The sequence below is a fragment of the Lepidochelys olivacea genome (genome assembly GCF_965140295.1).
Source record: "Lepidochelys olivacea isolate rLepOli2 genome assembly, chromosome: 10".
Lineage (NCBI taxonomy): Eukaryota > Metazoa > Chordata > Testudines > Cheloniidae > Lepidochelys > Lepidochelys olivacea.
The window spans coordinates 34,932,692-34,947,714 of NC_140420.1; the positions used below are offsets into that span (position 1 = coordinate 34,932,692).

Below are 15,023 nucleotides of genomic sequence, written 5' to 3' on the forward strand. Positions count from 1 at the left end.
GGAATGGTGATGCTACTGAGCTTGCTTGAATAGTGCATTGAGAACTCCAGATGCCAAGCACTATAAGGGAGCCAGGTGTTATTTGGGCTGCCCAGCCAATAATGGCTTTGAAATAGTTCTGTTTCTGGAATGTGTAAAGGAAGGAAAGAGACGAAATGTTAGTGTTTTTCCTTAATGTTGTGCTGTCCATCTTCAGAGTGCTTTACAGACCTTAGCTATTTAATCCTCCTGTCAGGTAGTTAAGTCAGGAGTGCTATTCCCATTTTAAAGGTGGAGAGATGGAGGGAGAGAGGTTAAGTGGTGTACAGAAGGAATCAGGCTTAGAGCCAGGATTAGGACCCGAGTACCTGGTTCCCAGTCCTCTGCTCAGATCACTGTATCACCTCTCCCAGAGTAAAGCCCTCGAGTTCATGCACTAGAATGTGTGTTGGGCAGAGAAATCTCTTCCATACCTGTTTGTTTATTTTCAAAGAGATAAAGATCATTAAGTTGTGTCAGTCTTAGGGAAGGAGGAAGTGAGGCTGGCGTTTATGGTTGGCAAAGTCATTTGACCTGTTTGTTTGTTTCAGCCACTTATTGCATCTTGTCACTAACCAAGATCATAAGCTCGTTGGGCAAGGACTCTCTTTTTGCTTCACATTTGTGTAACACACAACACAATGGGCTGTGATCCCTGCTCAGCCTCTCCAGTGCTAATGTAATAAGAAGAATAAATAACCATCTCAGGAAAGGAGCTCTCCATCTTGTATTCTAGAAAGCAAACAAAATCAAACAGCCTGCTTCTGTTCCCACTTCTACTGGTTTATACCAACATGACGGCATTGACTTTGATGGAGTTTGATGGAGTTCCTCCTGATTTACTCTCATGTAAGGGAGACAAGAATCAGCCCCTGTTATATTTTGGTTGGGCGCAAGATCCTGGAAAATGGGAATTTTCACCTAAAGATGTTCAAGATAAGATGTGCTAAGTGAGGCCCTTTTGTGTCATATCTGCTGGTATGGAAGAACAATCAGAGTGAGGACTCTCAGAGCAGCTGAAAGTGGAAAATACAGTGAGCTTTCCAGCCTGGTTTTGTATCCCTGTGGTTTGGAAATCATTCCGAAGAGCATCAGAACATTTGAGGGCTGTTCTTTGAGGTTTCCTGATCACTAGTCCCTTCTGATCCATTCATAACATCTCAGAGTCTGACTAGAAATATACTGGCAGCGAGTGAGAGGTCTCTCATAACTAGTAGCTCAGGAGTGACCAACAGGACGCTTGCTTCCAGAAACGGTGTCAAGAGAGCCCATGCTGAGCCAGATCCTGGCAACACATCAGAAAGACAGCACAGCAAGGGCAGTGGCACATACCAGCAGCATCCAGCAAGGAGGGTTTCTGACAGCACAGGATATCACTGGTTAGGCCAGGTAACACTGCAGTGAGGCTCTGCATGTGGTTGCTGTCCTCAAGAGCAATTGTTTAGTGCAATGGAGCCATCTTGTTTACTGCAGATAGCAGAGGAAGTGTATGCTCTATTCCAACAACATCCGTTTACCCTGTAACCATACTCCTGTTGCCAAGGTATACAGCCAACAGCACAAGCAATGTATATGTGCCAGTGCGTGCTTCGGCCAGATCCTTGGCTCTGATTTGGTCTCTTTGCACTGCTTTGGTGGCACAAAGTAGCCATTAAACTGCCCTGCCTGTCAGCTGAGGTTTCCCCTGGGGTGAGTGAGTCCTCAAGTGCAATAGAGACAGTGTAGCTCGCTGTACACCACACCCCTTCAGAGCCCCAGCATGGGGGTTATCAAGGAAGTGGCCAGCGGGAGAGGGATGTGTATGGAGCACTGCAATGCTCCAACTATTCCCAGCTTGTGTATCAGCGCTTTGGGTTATAGCAGCCCTGAGAAGGCTGCTGTATATTGCACCTGGGATTGACCCAGCTCCTCCCCAGGCAGACCCTCCCTGACCCAGACCCCTCCCCTCCCCTCCCCTCCCTCACAACTGGGGGAACATGAAGCTTGTATAAAACCATATCCCCCTGCTCTGGGTCCTGTGCTGAGCAGGGCTGTGTGCAACAGTAGGATCCCACCTGCACCTTCACAGTGCAATAATTGTATTGCATAAATCTGTATAGACACAGGCAGGCGTTAGCCCTCTCGGGCTCTCACAGAGGGAAGAATGACTGATCCAAATCTTATCGTACTTCCCAATCAGGAGAGACGATCTCTTTCAAGCTAGAGCCTGAGAATAATAGTAGAGAAAAGAAGCTATTCCTAGCAAGGAAATGTCTGCTTTCAATTTAAACAACCTAACACAATATGCAATGCCTGGACCAAATTGGAGAGCTGTGTAAAAGGGACGATAGCAGCAAATAAAGCTTCTGTTTCTCAGATCCTTGAATTCCTGAAGTCTTATTTTGGCAGTACTTTAGAATTATCTACTTTGGAGGTTTGTACCTCATCCATTTCAACAATCTAAAGCATGGTTCAGGTCAGAAAATCTCTGTATCATCCTGACACGGTTATATTTCTCAGCTCAGTAACCTCAGAATGGTTAATATTCAGAAAACCACTCCTGTTATCAAGTATGAGTCCAGTGCTAAAGTGCATTAACAGAAAGACCATTCAGACCATTAATGTCAATCTTATGATTCTTTTCATTATTAAATGTTGCCATCCTAATTACAGTATGTTCTGCCAGTTTAATACAGGAAATTCAGACAATTTCTCATTCTTATCCATTGCTTCCATTCTGCACTGATAAAGCAGTTCTCTGGCTGATAGCAGGATTTATTCCACAATTTAATGTGTAGTTTGAAATTGACTAACAGATGGTATTGCCATCATTTTTTCCTTTCCCCAAAGAATGGGAAAGAACAAACACTTGACATTTCTGATATGTCTTCATCCACCACTAGAAATTAGGAAGCCATGAAAGAATGTTAGCTGCGTTTCATTGGAGAGATGGACATGATTGCTAAGGGGAACAATTGCATTTCCTAGCTGGTTAAAGCACAGCTCTGTCCAGTTTCCAGGCTTATGAAAACAGACACATGGCAATGCCTTCTGCACACTTGCTTTTTTCTGCGCATGAATACTGTGTACTGTAAGAGGTCATGCAAGGCTGGAGCCATTTTAACATGGAGAGAATAGAGACTTCATTAGAGGAATTAGCTAAGGCTGCTAAAGTACCTAGAAATCAGTTCACATTTACAAATGTACAGCTGATGCATCATTTGGCAGACAATTTCTGCAATCGGTAATTTGCCACTCATCAGGGATTGCCTGTTAAATCCCCATGATCCAGGCTGCGGGGAGGATGACATAGAAAGATAAATTTAGACTTGGCTGCAAGCAACTGTTTTATGAATCCTCCAGCCAGTATGGAATAAGACCTATTCCATCCACAGTCCCTACAAATAAAGGATACATCTTCATTTCTTTAATCAGGAAGCCACCTTCCTCCTCTTCAATGTGAAGTACACCCTAATTTAGTCCTCACTGCTATGAACTCTGTTTAACACTGTGAAGACTGTATCACAGCAGGACCTGACATTTAGTCTCATCTTTACACAACGTTGGTGTGAATTTAATGCTGGATTGAGAGCCCTGGAGTCCAAAAGCTCCTGGTTAGCCACATAAAAGATACAGCTATACAAGGTCCTCCTCTAATGGGCCTCACTCGTCACTGGGAGAGACCCCCAGAAGGACAGAGAGGTGAGTTCGCTCTGTGCTGAGAGTACCAGCTATGATCATGGTTTTATACCCCTGGATACACTGCATTTACCTAACAGCCTTTCATTTGTTACCAATCCAGAGTGGAGTCCAGCCTTCTACTTAGGGGTGAAAGGTCTCAGATCTGTTTACCAGTGAACCATTCTGCCTCCCCACCCCTCGCCCAGTAACATCCAACCATCTAAAAATCTCAATAGGACCTGCTCATATTAGAGCAACAAGAGCTGTTTGGCCAATCCAATATATGGACTTGTTGAAAGGAAATTTGCAAAAAGGCCAACTCTCCTTTCCAAGAACTGATTTAATAATTTTATTAAAATGATGTTAAAATAAAAAGAAAATGGTACAGAGTTAAAGCACAGAAGTTTCTGGTTATCAGGGAATAAGGTACAGATTATCAAGAGGTGCGAAGATCTACAAACAGCATCATTTACCAATTAGAGCTATTTTCTTGGAAACACATTGTTCATCTTGGCCAACAAACTTGTATCCACGAAGCTTCAGCCCGATGGTATTGATAACCAGCTCTGACACAAAGCCAAGAGAGCTGGGGATGAAAATGCACAGTTCCATTGCGATTGTGTGCTCAGCTTGCACTGTAAAGTTCACCACACGCTGCAGTGAGGACAGATTAAAAGTTACCTGTGTGTTTTATTTAGGTTGCAAGAAATCAGTGTTTCAGAGCATACTGAATGCATGTTACCGGAAAACTGGTAATGGCCAATGCAAAATTGTGAGAATTGCATTTGAAAATAAAAGGGCGGGGGAGGGATTCTTCTCCTAATTGACAAAATACCAATACTCAGTTATAATCAAGGTGATGAGGTGAGAGTTCACTTAAATGTACATGATAGATCAGCGAGATTTGTTAGGCAGAGCAGACAGTAATACAAGCTCTATCACTCTTATCAGTCTTGATTCAAGGGCATTTCCCTGATAAGTAATTAACATTTAAGGTTGATGATGAATACTGAATGACTCCAGTCATACTACCTCTGGCTGTGATCTCATTAGCTTCCACAGGCTAAGCAGTGTTAGGCCTACTCCGGACATGGATGAGAGAGCTCTAAGGAAAGCCCAGCATGCTACAGGAAGTAGCGCTGGGAACTCTATAGGTCAGTATAGAATCAATGCCCAGCATGGAGCTAGGAGGTGATAGGTTGCTAGAGGTGCCGTCTCTTGGATAAAATGTAAAAGTGAAGCTGTAAACATGCATGTTCCTATAGATTTATTACCGCCACCTGCGATGGTCGCATTCAGCCAGTTGTATTGATCTAAATCAATATAGTTTTCTGTTTCAGGCCTCATAATACAAATTAGTTTAATGTTCCCACTCTCCTTCAACAGGAAGCTTCTTATTTGCCAGCTATTAACACGTTGCCAAGTGCAGACAGCGTTAACTGTGAGATGCTTCTCATGACGATTTGGCTCGCCAGTTGTGGACAGGTAGCCACATGTGGTCAGCACAGTGGACGCTTCCCAGACACTGTCTTGACAGCAGTCAGCATCTACCAGGCTCTTGTTACCTGGCTTCTGTCCCTGGTGAGTTACACAGTGTGAAATGCTACAGAATCAGGCTCCCCACATTTTGTCCACCAGAAAAATACCAAGGTGGGGAAAAAAATGTATCATCCTCTTAATACTTCTCCTTCCTCTACCACAACAGAAAATGGCTGACCCAAACAAGGTAAAATCATGTCCCAATCCAGCTCAACTTGAAGTGATTGGAGAGACTCCCTTTGAGGTCCGTGGGAGCTGGATCAGCCCTTGAGTATGCAAAGAGCATGTAACAGGAACAAAAATGAAAATCAGAGGAACACTGAAATCTTGGCCCTCCACATTTAAAAAATCGCCAGTAGCGAACTGCTACAGAAATTCCCTTCGTGGAGGCAGCGGCAGTGCTATTCCCAGTGATGCAATTGCTCCACGCAGGGGGTTGGAAATGTGCCTGAGCCCTGTATTGAGAGTGCATTTTTAAAGGCATTTCTCTCACTTGGAAGAATAGCTTTATGTTACACATGGAATAAGCAGCAGGGTCTATAAATCTATCTAGAGATCCCAGCAATGGCATAAACCATGGGCACATAAAGTGAGGGGCTTGTGTAGTCACCAGAGCCCTGCGATGGAATTAGAGCCTCATAATTCAAAAGTTGCCTGTTTTTTCCATCTCATATGGTACATGATCCAAGTCAGGGAATCTGGCCTTGCCCAGGCTGCCACTCCCTTCTGTGGCTGCTCTCCCTGTCTTTTTCCCATTGCATCTCCCTTCTCCCTCCTCTCCCCCATGCCCAAGCTCTCAGGTCTCCTGCTGCCTCTTCCTCCTCTTGCTGCCATCTCTTTCCTGGTGTTTTCTATTTTCCAGAATGTTAGGAACCATTAGGAAGGGGATAGACAAAAAGACAGTAAATATCATAACGCCACTATATAAATCCATGGTACTCCCGCACTTGGAATACTGCATCCAGTTCTGGTCGCCCCGTCTCAAAAAAGATACATGAGAATTGGAAAAGGTACAAAGAAGGGCAACAAAAATGATTTAGGGTATGGAACAGCTTCCATATGAGGAAAGATTAAAAAGACTGGGATTGTTCAGCTTGGAAAAGAGATGAATAAGGGGGGATGTGTTAGAGGTCTATAAAATCATGCCTGCTGTGGAGAAAGTGAATAGGGAAGTGTTATTTACCCCTTCACCCAATGAAATCAATAGGAAGAAGGTTTAAAACAAACAAAAGGAAGTATTTCTTCATGCAATGCACAGTCAACCTGTGGAACTTGTTGCCAGGTGATGTTGTGAAGACCAAAAGTGTAACCGGGTTCAAGAAAGAATTAGATAAGTTCAAGGAGGACAGGTCCATCAATGACTATTAGCCAAGATGGTCAGGATGGAACCCCATGTTCTGTGTGTTCCTAAGCCTCTGACTGCCAGGAGCTGGGGCTGGATGAAAGGGGATAGATCTCTTGATAATTGCCCCTGTTCTGTTCATTCGCTCTGAAGCACCTGGCACTGGCTATTGTCAGAAGACAGGACACTGGGCTAGATGGACCATTGGTCTCATCTAGTATGGCTGTTCTTATATCCCTGTCAGGACTCCTTTTTGTCTCCTTTCCACCATGAATAGCAAGGTCTCTCACTGCAATCCGTGTGCTGAAATTCATCATACTTCCTCAGGAATTTATGAGCCTTACAGCTCTTGTCTTGGCCAATAAGGGGTTTATGAATCCAGAGCTTTGTCTCTGGAAATAAACTGATATGCTTGATACCTAGTGTTCATTATCAGGCTGGCTTTATATCCTTCTCATTTCAGATTAAATCTGTACGTTAAAAAAATAGAATACTTCCCTCTGCAACAAAAAATATAATCTATTTTTTTTAAAAAACAGCCTTGGTCTAAGTAAAACAGGAAAGTGACTGATGCATTTGTGGCTATTACTGATCGTTACTTGGGAATATGTAGGCTTATTAAAGAACCTTGTGCTAGCTCCTTATAATGGCATCATCACTTGGCATTGATTTTGAGCAGAGATTGTATTGATCTCATTATCATTAATAAAGGCAGCGTACAGTGCTGCTGTGGGCTAAGAGCTTGCAGCACAGTGTTGACAGGGACTCTCCATTCTCATTTCTTGCTAGGCTAGGGAGCTAATACAAGCAGCACGTCTCTCTTGCTCTTGCATAGCTGACTGAGTGCACAGTTTTCAGGTTACGGGGGTCCTTCCTGGGAAGATAAATCCCATGACCTACCACCACCTACTATTCCTATTTAATTTGGCCTTTATAATGTTACTGCTGGCTAAAGCTTAGCTATTCCTTTAGTCAAGCTAGATACAAGCTATCTCCACTCAAAAGCAGCCAAGTCAGATGAAGGGGTATTGTCACTCCCTTTCCGAAAAGGCCATCATGCAGTTGTGTGTAACATGAAAGCATCTGTTCAAATGAATTTACAGGTACCTCCCTTGAAAGTGAAAGGTGGGCTCAAAGCCCCGTTTCAGGTGCTGGGTCTGCAGCAGGTCTGGCGAGAGGATGGGCTGGCACTCTACGCTTGCCTAATTCCAGCAGACGAATCTCTGGCACAGAACAGCACCAAGATCCGGAAGCATAAAGTGAGTGGCAACACTTTGTCATGTCCATTACTCAGAAATGCTCTGGTATTTATTAAGAGCCAGATTTGAATATCCTGACTCCAGCTGAGATGCCTAGGAGCCAGCGTAGTTTAGAACAGTCCATAGGCTGCTCTAAATCACAGTAGGGGCTGCCAGCTCAGGATTGTGGGAGCAGACAGGGGACTTACAGACACTCTACTCTATTTCCCACTCTGCTCTTCTCACCTGCGCCGAGTTTGAAATCTGCAGCTCAGAATACATCCCCATACATCAATGACCTTTTGTCTGTTTGTTGCACATTAGCTGGCCAATATATCTCCAGTGGCTGTCAATACCCAGTGTAGAAATCTTTATCCAGCAGTCAAAGAAGGAAAGCTTGTTTAATTTGCAGGGTGGTTTTGTGATTGTATTTTTACTATGTGAAAATGTTGCTTAAGAGGGCATATTGTCTTGCTGTTAAATTCACAGGACCTGGAATCCAAAGCCCTGGCTTCCATTCCTGGTCAGTTCAATATTAGGTGGTAATCTAGTCCTCTTAACCATTTTCTTACTGAATGATGTATCAGGAACACCTTGGAAACACACTTTTCTTTGATGTGCTAGTGTACCGATCTCCTGAAGGCTATGTTTGAATGAACGTTCTGTATATAATCACTGCTGAGGCACTGACTGTAGCCCTTTGCTAGGTTGGGGAGGACTGGCAGCTCTCCGGTGGCACAAAGCAGCTCTAAAGATGGTGTAGCTAGCCAGTGGCAGATCCCTCAGTTACAGGGGGTGCTTGAGTGGCACAGAACCACAGTCACAGTTTCTGTGCAACCCCACTTAGTGGCTGCTGATGTGGCCAGGGAAAAGGGGCTCTGGCTGGATCCTGGAAATCCCTGGCTGCCAGAATGACCCCTTGGGGCCATGAGCAGCCCTCATGCTGTTCTAACTTGCACCAGAGATCCAGCCTGGCACATCACAACCTCCAGATCAAAGGTCGGGGGTAGGGGTGCAAATCTGGGTTTAGAACCCATTCCGCTGCTCAGATGGAGTGAGTGCTCCTCATCCACAGCTGAGGAGCTGGCTGCCTGTGAGCAGGGAAGACTAAGTTTCCCATGAAGTATCATAAAGCTAGCCTGGAATGTGACAGCTGTGGCTGCAAAGCTTTGCAAATATGTGATTTGACGCTGACAACTTATGTCATAATTAAAACACTGCACAAGAGACAATAAGCAAACCCTCCTGTTGATGCCTGGGCACTGTGGGGAGAAGCAGCTGGGTGGGTGAGGAAAGGCAGCTTGCTAAACTGCCTAAGGGTATCACAATGATTTCCGCCTTAGGTCCACTGGATCCAAGATAAATGCTTTGAAACACAAGCAAATGGGTGGTAAAGAGACTTCCCCCCCCCATCCCCTTGCCTTGATACTATCTGTTCACCTCAGCTATGGAGCTGATCAGAGTGTCGAAATAAGTTAACACCGAGCCAGCTCAAAAGTCCCATCTGGTGTCATATAATTGAATGTATTTTGCAGGCTACAGGCCTAGGCTGCTCCGAACATTTGGTGAAGTCAGGGAAGGGGGTTGATTTTATTCCACATTGCCTGCACGTGCTGCATAGAGCTTCCAGTCACAGAAATAAATCATGGAACAATCCTTCCACCTTGTTTGCATGCACTGCCATTGGTACCCAGTTCAGCTAATACACACAACGGTGAACACATGAGCCAGCTGGACGGTGTTCCTTAAACTGGGCCTGTGTGCAACTGATGTTTCCTCTCGTGAGAGGTCTCCTCTCATTACAGAGGCTCCAGCATATGCCCTTCCCTACAACACTGCCTTTGTTTCCTGCTTTCTTCCAACACTTGTACAGCGGCTCTTGGTTCCCTTGTCAGAGATGTAAGCTGATGGGAACCACTAAAAACTTTCAAAAATGTCAGATGCAGCAGAGACAATGAAAACAAAAGCAACTCACTGCTGCCTCTTTTATTGTTCTCCTTATCAGCCACAGCTATTGCTGGAGAGAAAGCTGGCAGATTTCACTGTTCAGACTCTCCGCTCTAGTCTCTTGCTGCAGTGCTAATGTGTAGTATCTTACCTGGCAACATGAGATAACAATATTCCTCTCTTGCAGCAGTTAACATTCCTCGTTCTAGTTGTTTCTTATGGAAACAATGGCAATCAGTCATCGGGGCTTAGCTTAATTTGGTGTGCAAAATCTCATGGTCACTCTGTTGTCCAGGAAAATAACTTTGTTGGTTGTGAGATTTGAGGACAATATGAGTTGTTAAATTTTTTAGATCATCTACGAAAGAATGTACAAGGTCATGGTCAAAATTTAAGTCTAGCACCCGGACATTTTAATGTTCTCAGCTTGAGTAATCCATAGTTCTTTTATTAGTATGGCGAACAGACACATGACTGGCTGTGCAAACTATTAGATACATTTAGTGTCCACATGTTACCAAAGAGAAAATGTCTGTCTGTTTATGTATTGGTCTGTTGAGCCCATCACAGTAGTATCTGATTCACATCAAGTTAGCCACAGTGGATTGTGATGTTTTTTTCTTTTAATATTGTTTCATGAATGTAGTGCTGAAAGGCAGTGGATTGCTAGTCCTGGAAACTGAGGACCTATTTCAGTCCACAGAGCAAGTGTTAACTTCCCTCAGCCTGTCCACTAATATTGCACAGCCATGACATGGTGGGACCACTCATAGGTTGAGCAGGACATTAAGTCCCATTGGGCCTTGCATTTCTTGTCGCTTTGGCTTGATTGCCAACAGGGAGGCCAGCTGTGGTGGTGACAGTAGTCTTTAAGAGGTGTCAGGGCCCAGTCTAACTATGGGGGCCTTCTTTAAGGAGAACAAGCCCATCTTGGCCAACCTGTAGTATTTATCTGCCTAGATGGCTGGTGTCAGCTAATTGAATAATGAGCACCTGGCCTGATAAAAGGCTGCCATAGTTCAGTTGAGAGGGTTGTTCCTAGAAAGAAGAGGCTCAGAAGAAGAGGTGCTCCCAGAGACACAGGCCCACGAGGAAGATCACTGCTGCTGAACTTTCTTAGTGCAGGACCGGAAGGACTGAATTATTAACATAGGCGCTGGGAGGAGGCCTGTGGGACTCCTGAACTTAGGCAAGGAGGCTTGTTGGTCTTAGCAGCCAGCTCCCAGAGGAAGGGTAGACTTGAGGGGCTAAAGGGTTTGTACCGTGAAAAATAATAAATCAGCCCCCTAGGAGGGGGAATCTTGATTTAAGTCGTGGACTGGGAGTAAATCATTGCAATTGCAAGACTGCAAGAGAGAGAGAGTCCCTGCAAGACCAAGGGGTTGTACTTGAGGGTGGTGCCCTGCCACACTTGTAATAATAATAGTAGTTAGCTCAGACTGCAGAGGTGGACATTTGGCCACTGTGAACTGGACTGACCTGTCCTATTCATTTCACATCGGCCATTGGATGCTAATGTTTTTTTTCAGGCACTACCAACCTAGAAAGGACACACTCTCCATTCCAGTCCCCTGAGCCTTCTGCTTTCTGTTTACTGGGCATTTCATTGGCAGCGGCATGTCTTTTGTTGTTGTCAGATTTTATTTCTCTAGCCCAAGGTCTAATAGTTTCTGAATAAAAATATAACAGGCTCCTCAAGGAGGGAACTGCTGTCTTGGGCAGGTCAACCTTTCGATCTCTCAACCATGACAGCATCTTTTGTTTTTAAATCTATTTCTATAAATCAAGCAAATCTTCAAAATTTATCCCCCTCTGTCATCAGCTTTGGTAGGTTTTGGAATGCCAGTTTCTGTCCCCCTTCCAAACAAGTGATTGAAACGAGACAAGTTTACCCATTCCCTATACAGATCAGGGTCCTGGAGTTGTTAGAATGATACATTTATCTCTTGTAACCTTTGCATCCTGATAAACAAGATGTATTTAGAGGAATGTCTGATGGGAATCAGATTTTTATGACACATGCTCTTTAAGAATTTAAACAGTGTTTTCAGTTAGGCAGGCTATCACTAAATAAAGCAACCTGATTGTTTTCTATACACTTGCTAACACTAAACAATTTTGTGGTGCATGAAAATAACTTCCATGGAGTCTCTGTCATTGAATGAGCTGAGGATTGAGTCTGAGACCTTTACAGTTTGTGCTTTTGTTTGAAGGTACCAGAACAGATGCTAGAGAGAAGATATTTTGCATAACTATTAATCCTGATCATTTACAAGCTGGCCCCTGTTGGCTGGCCCCTGTTTGGGAAAAGTCTTCTCTCTGGCAGCCCTAGTTGTTTAGAACCAATTTGGAGGGACAAGTGGGTTTAGAGAGGAAACCAAAGAGATCTGTAACTTCCCAACAGTGTAGAACAAAGATTGGGTTTCAGTGTTTTTAATAACAATCTTATTAAAAAATCAAATGAATACCACTGTTCAGACCTGTAAAATAGCCCCGTGAAAGATTTCTTAAGTGAATATTATACAGCATTAGACTGATTTATGGTTCCCTTAATGAAATAGTTTCCCCCCACCCCCAGCTTCAGAAAGGCAGAATCTGGTTATAATTAAAAGCAGTGATCCTTCACAAAGATTTATATAATACAGTCATCCCCTGGGCTGCAGAACAAGTGGAACGTCCCCTAGCCAAAAGAAAGTTACTGGTCACCTTTGGTTGTAGAACACTGATGAGATTCATAGCATTGCCCCTTGGCCAGAACTACTGAAATGATTAGCTGGCTTAGCCATAAAGCTTTATTATGGAGAGCAGCATTGGCCTTAACAACTTCAATTGGCTGTAAAGTCCAGATGTAAAATAACTGAGACATGCTGTCCATCACTCAGGGCTCCCAGCCTTTTGGGCGTCCATACCACTTCAGCAGATGAAGAACTTGTCTGTGCCTGCCTGTGCCCTCTTCATCCCCCTTCAACTGGAGCTAGCAACCTCCTCTCTACCTTAGTGATGGATTTAGGGTCTCACCTCCGTGCTAGTCCCCAGCCTGCCTGCCTCCTGTTTAGTTGTACTGTACTTATATGCAAGGCTGGGTAGGGCATAGAGAGCTGAATGAGAGAAAATGCTAGGCAACTGTTTCATCATTAAAATAGGGAAGGGGTTGTGCTGCTGGTGGGTTTGACAGGAGAGGGGAAGATAGCCAGCCAAGGATCAGTGGCAAAGCTGGAAGTATAACTGCTGGTCTGCATTGGGAACTGTGGTAAATTCTCTCCTCCATCTCCCATTTAACTCCAGTCATGCAACATGTGTATAAAAAGCTTTTTGTAAATAATATGTGCTGCTGTCTTGCAGTGCGCTGTTAACTTGAAGGCCAGGCGTTTAATCAAATGTCACTGTTTGTAGGCTAAGGAAGCTCTTCGAGGAACATCCATTTTTTACCAGCAGATCTCTACGTACCTCTCCCATACATGGCTTCCAAATGTTATCTGGTGGAGCAGAGAACTGACCAGTCGCCTCCAGAACCAACTATATCCACTCCTTCCGGAGATTCCTGCTGTACGGCTCAACTGCATCACCGCTCTTAACCCTGACCCTAAGGTACTGTCTGTGAACTGTGTGTTTCTATGTTCTACCATGACTAGGGCCAGTAACAGGTGTTGGCCTTCATCCATTAGGAATCTTTTCCTATGGTCTAGGTAAGGACTTAGGGCCTGATCCTAAGCCCTCTTAGTACTCATAACTCCCATTACAGTAAGAACATAAGAACAGCCAACTGGGTCAGACCAATGGTCCATTTAGCCCAGGATCCTGTCTTCCAACAGTGGCGAATGCCAGGTGATTCAGAGGGAATGAACAGAACAGGTAATCATCAAGTTATCCATCCCCTGTCACCTTGTGACATTGCACTCCATATGCTTTATGAAAATATGCTTATGAATGTGAATATGATGTAACTGGAATATGCTTTATGCAAAAGATCTCTTGTAAGGTATCATTACAAAGCTTATAATCTAGTGAGTGTGTTCATCCTATTTGTTTGCATGTATTATTCCTATGTCTGGAGTCAGGAGAATAAGATATAAACTTGTATTACTGATGTAAACATATTAAGTGGAAGCCATTAAGGGTGGTTCAGAATCAATGAACTGTAAAGGGCTCTGTTTACTTGCAAACCTTCCTGTGTTGTGTGGGCCAGCCCAGGAAGAATGGAGACTAGGGGTCTTACAGTGACATGTGGCCATGTCACCTAATAATGAAGGCCATCTTAAATCTGGTACTTTTCCATTTAGAAGGAGGGGTGGGATCCCAGAGAGACAAAAGATTCCTGCCTTGTACCAAAGCTATAAAAGGAGGTGGAGCAGGACAAAAGGAGGCCAGTCATGAGAAAACCCCTGCTTACTACCTGAGATGTCTGCTGGAACTAACAAGGACTGTACCAGGGGAAAGGATTGGGCCCAGACTAGGAAGGAGTCTATGAAAGAAGCTTAAGGGAACATCTTTGGGGGTGAGATGTTACATGTAATCAGTTTCTTAATGTATTAGGCTTAGACTTGTGTGATTTTGCTGGGTTATTTTGGTCTGTCTGTTATTACTTGAAACCACTTAAATCCTACTTTTTATACTTAATACAATCACTTTTGTTTATTAATAAACCCAGAGTAAGTGATTAATACCTGGGGGGAGCAAACAGCTGTGTATATCTCTCTATCAGTGTTATAGAGGACAGACAATTTATGAATTTACCCTGTATAAGCTTTATAAATGAGTAAAACGGATTTATTTGGGGTTTGGATCCCATTAGGAACTGGGTGTCTGGGTGCTGGAGAGGTAACCTGCTGAGCTGTTTTTGGTTAAAGTCTGCAGCTTTGGGGGTGAGGCCTAGACCCTGAGTCTGTGTTGCAGCAGGCTAGCGTGTCTGGCTCAACAAGGCAGGGTTCTGGAGTCCCAAGGTGGCAGGGAAAATGGGCTCAGAGGTAATTTCAGCACATCAGGTGACAGTCCCAAGGGGCTCTCTGTGACTGAAACCGTCACACACCTATTCCCAGCATCTGGCAAACAGGCTAGGGACACTTTAGAGCATGGGTTTGCGTCCCTGCCCATCCTATCCTTCAGTCAATGAGGATTATGGCGCTCAGCACCTCTTAGGATGAAGCCCTTATCAGACTAAACTAAGCCTGGGAAGGCATTAACATGAGCATGTCTAATGATCCATAGGAAGCATAAAGATTAACCTTTCACTGTTGTCAGGATGTACATGTCTTTCATAATATCTGCTCAAATGAATGAAA

The 15,023-nt window shown here is 44.1% G+C and overlaps 1 protein-coding gene across 1 annotated transcript in view; it reads left to right on the forward strand.

The window, feature by feature from the left end:
* Positions 1–15,023, forward strand: part of DNAAF8 (dynein axonemal assembly factor 8) — a 151,232-nt gene that overhangs the window by 45,369 nt on the left and 90,840 nt on the right. The window contains exons 11-13 of the mRNA XM_084641312.1: positions 5,065–5,259; positions 7,663–7,818; positions 13,138–13,332. Of these exons, the coding sequence (XP_084497438.1) occupies positions 5,065–5,259; positions 7,663–7,818; positions 13,138–13,332 (546 nt within the window). The remainder of the gene's footprint in view (positions 1–5,064; positions 5,260–7,662; positions 7,819–13,137; positions 13,333–15,023) is intronic.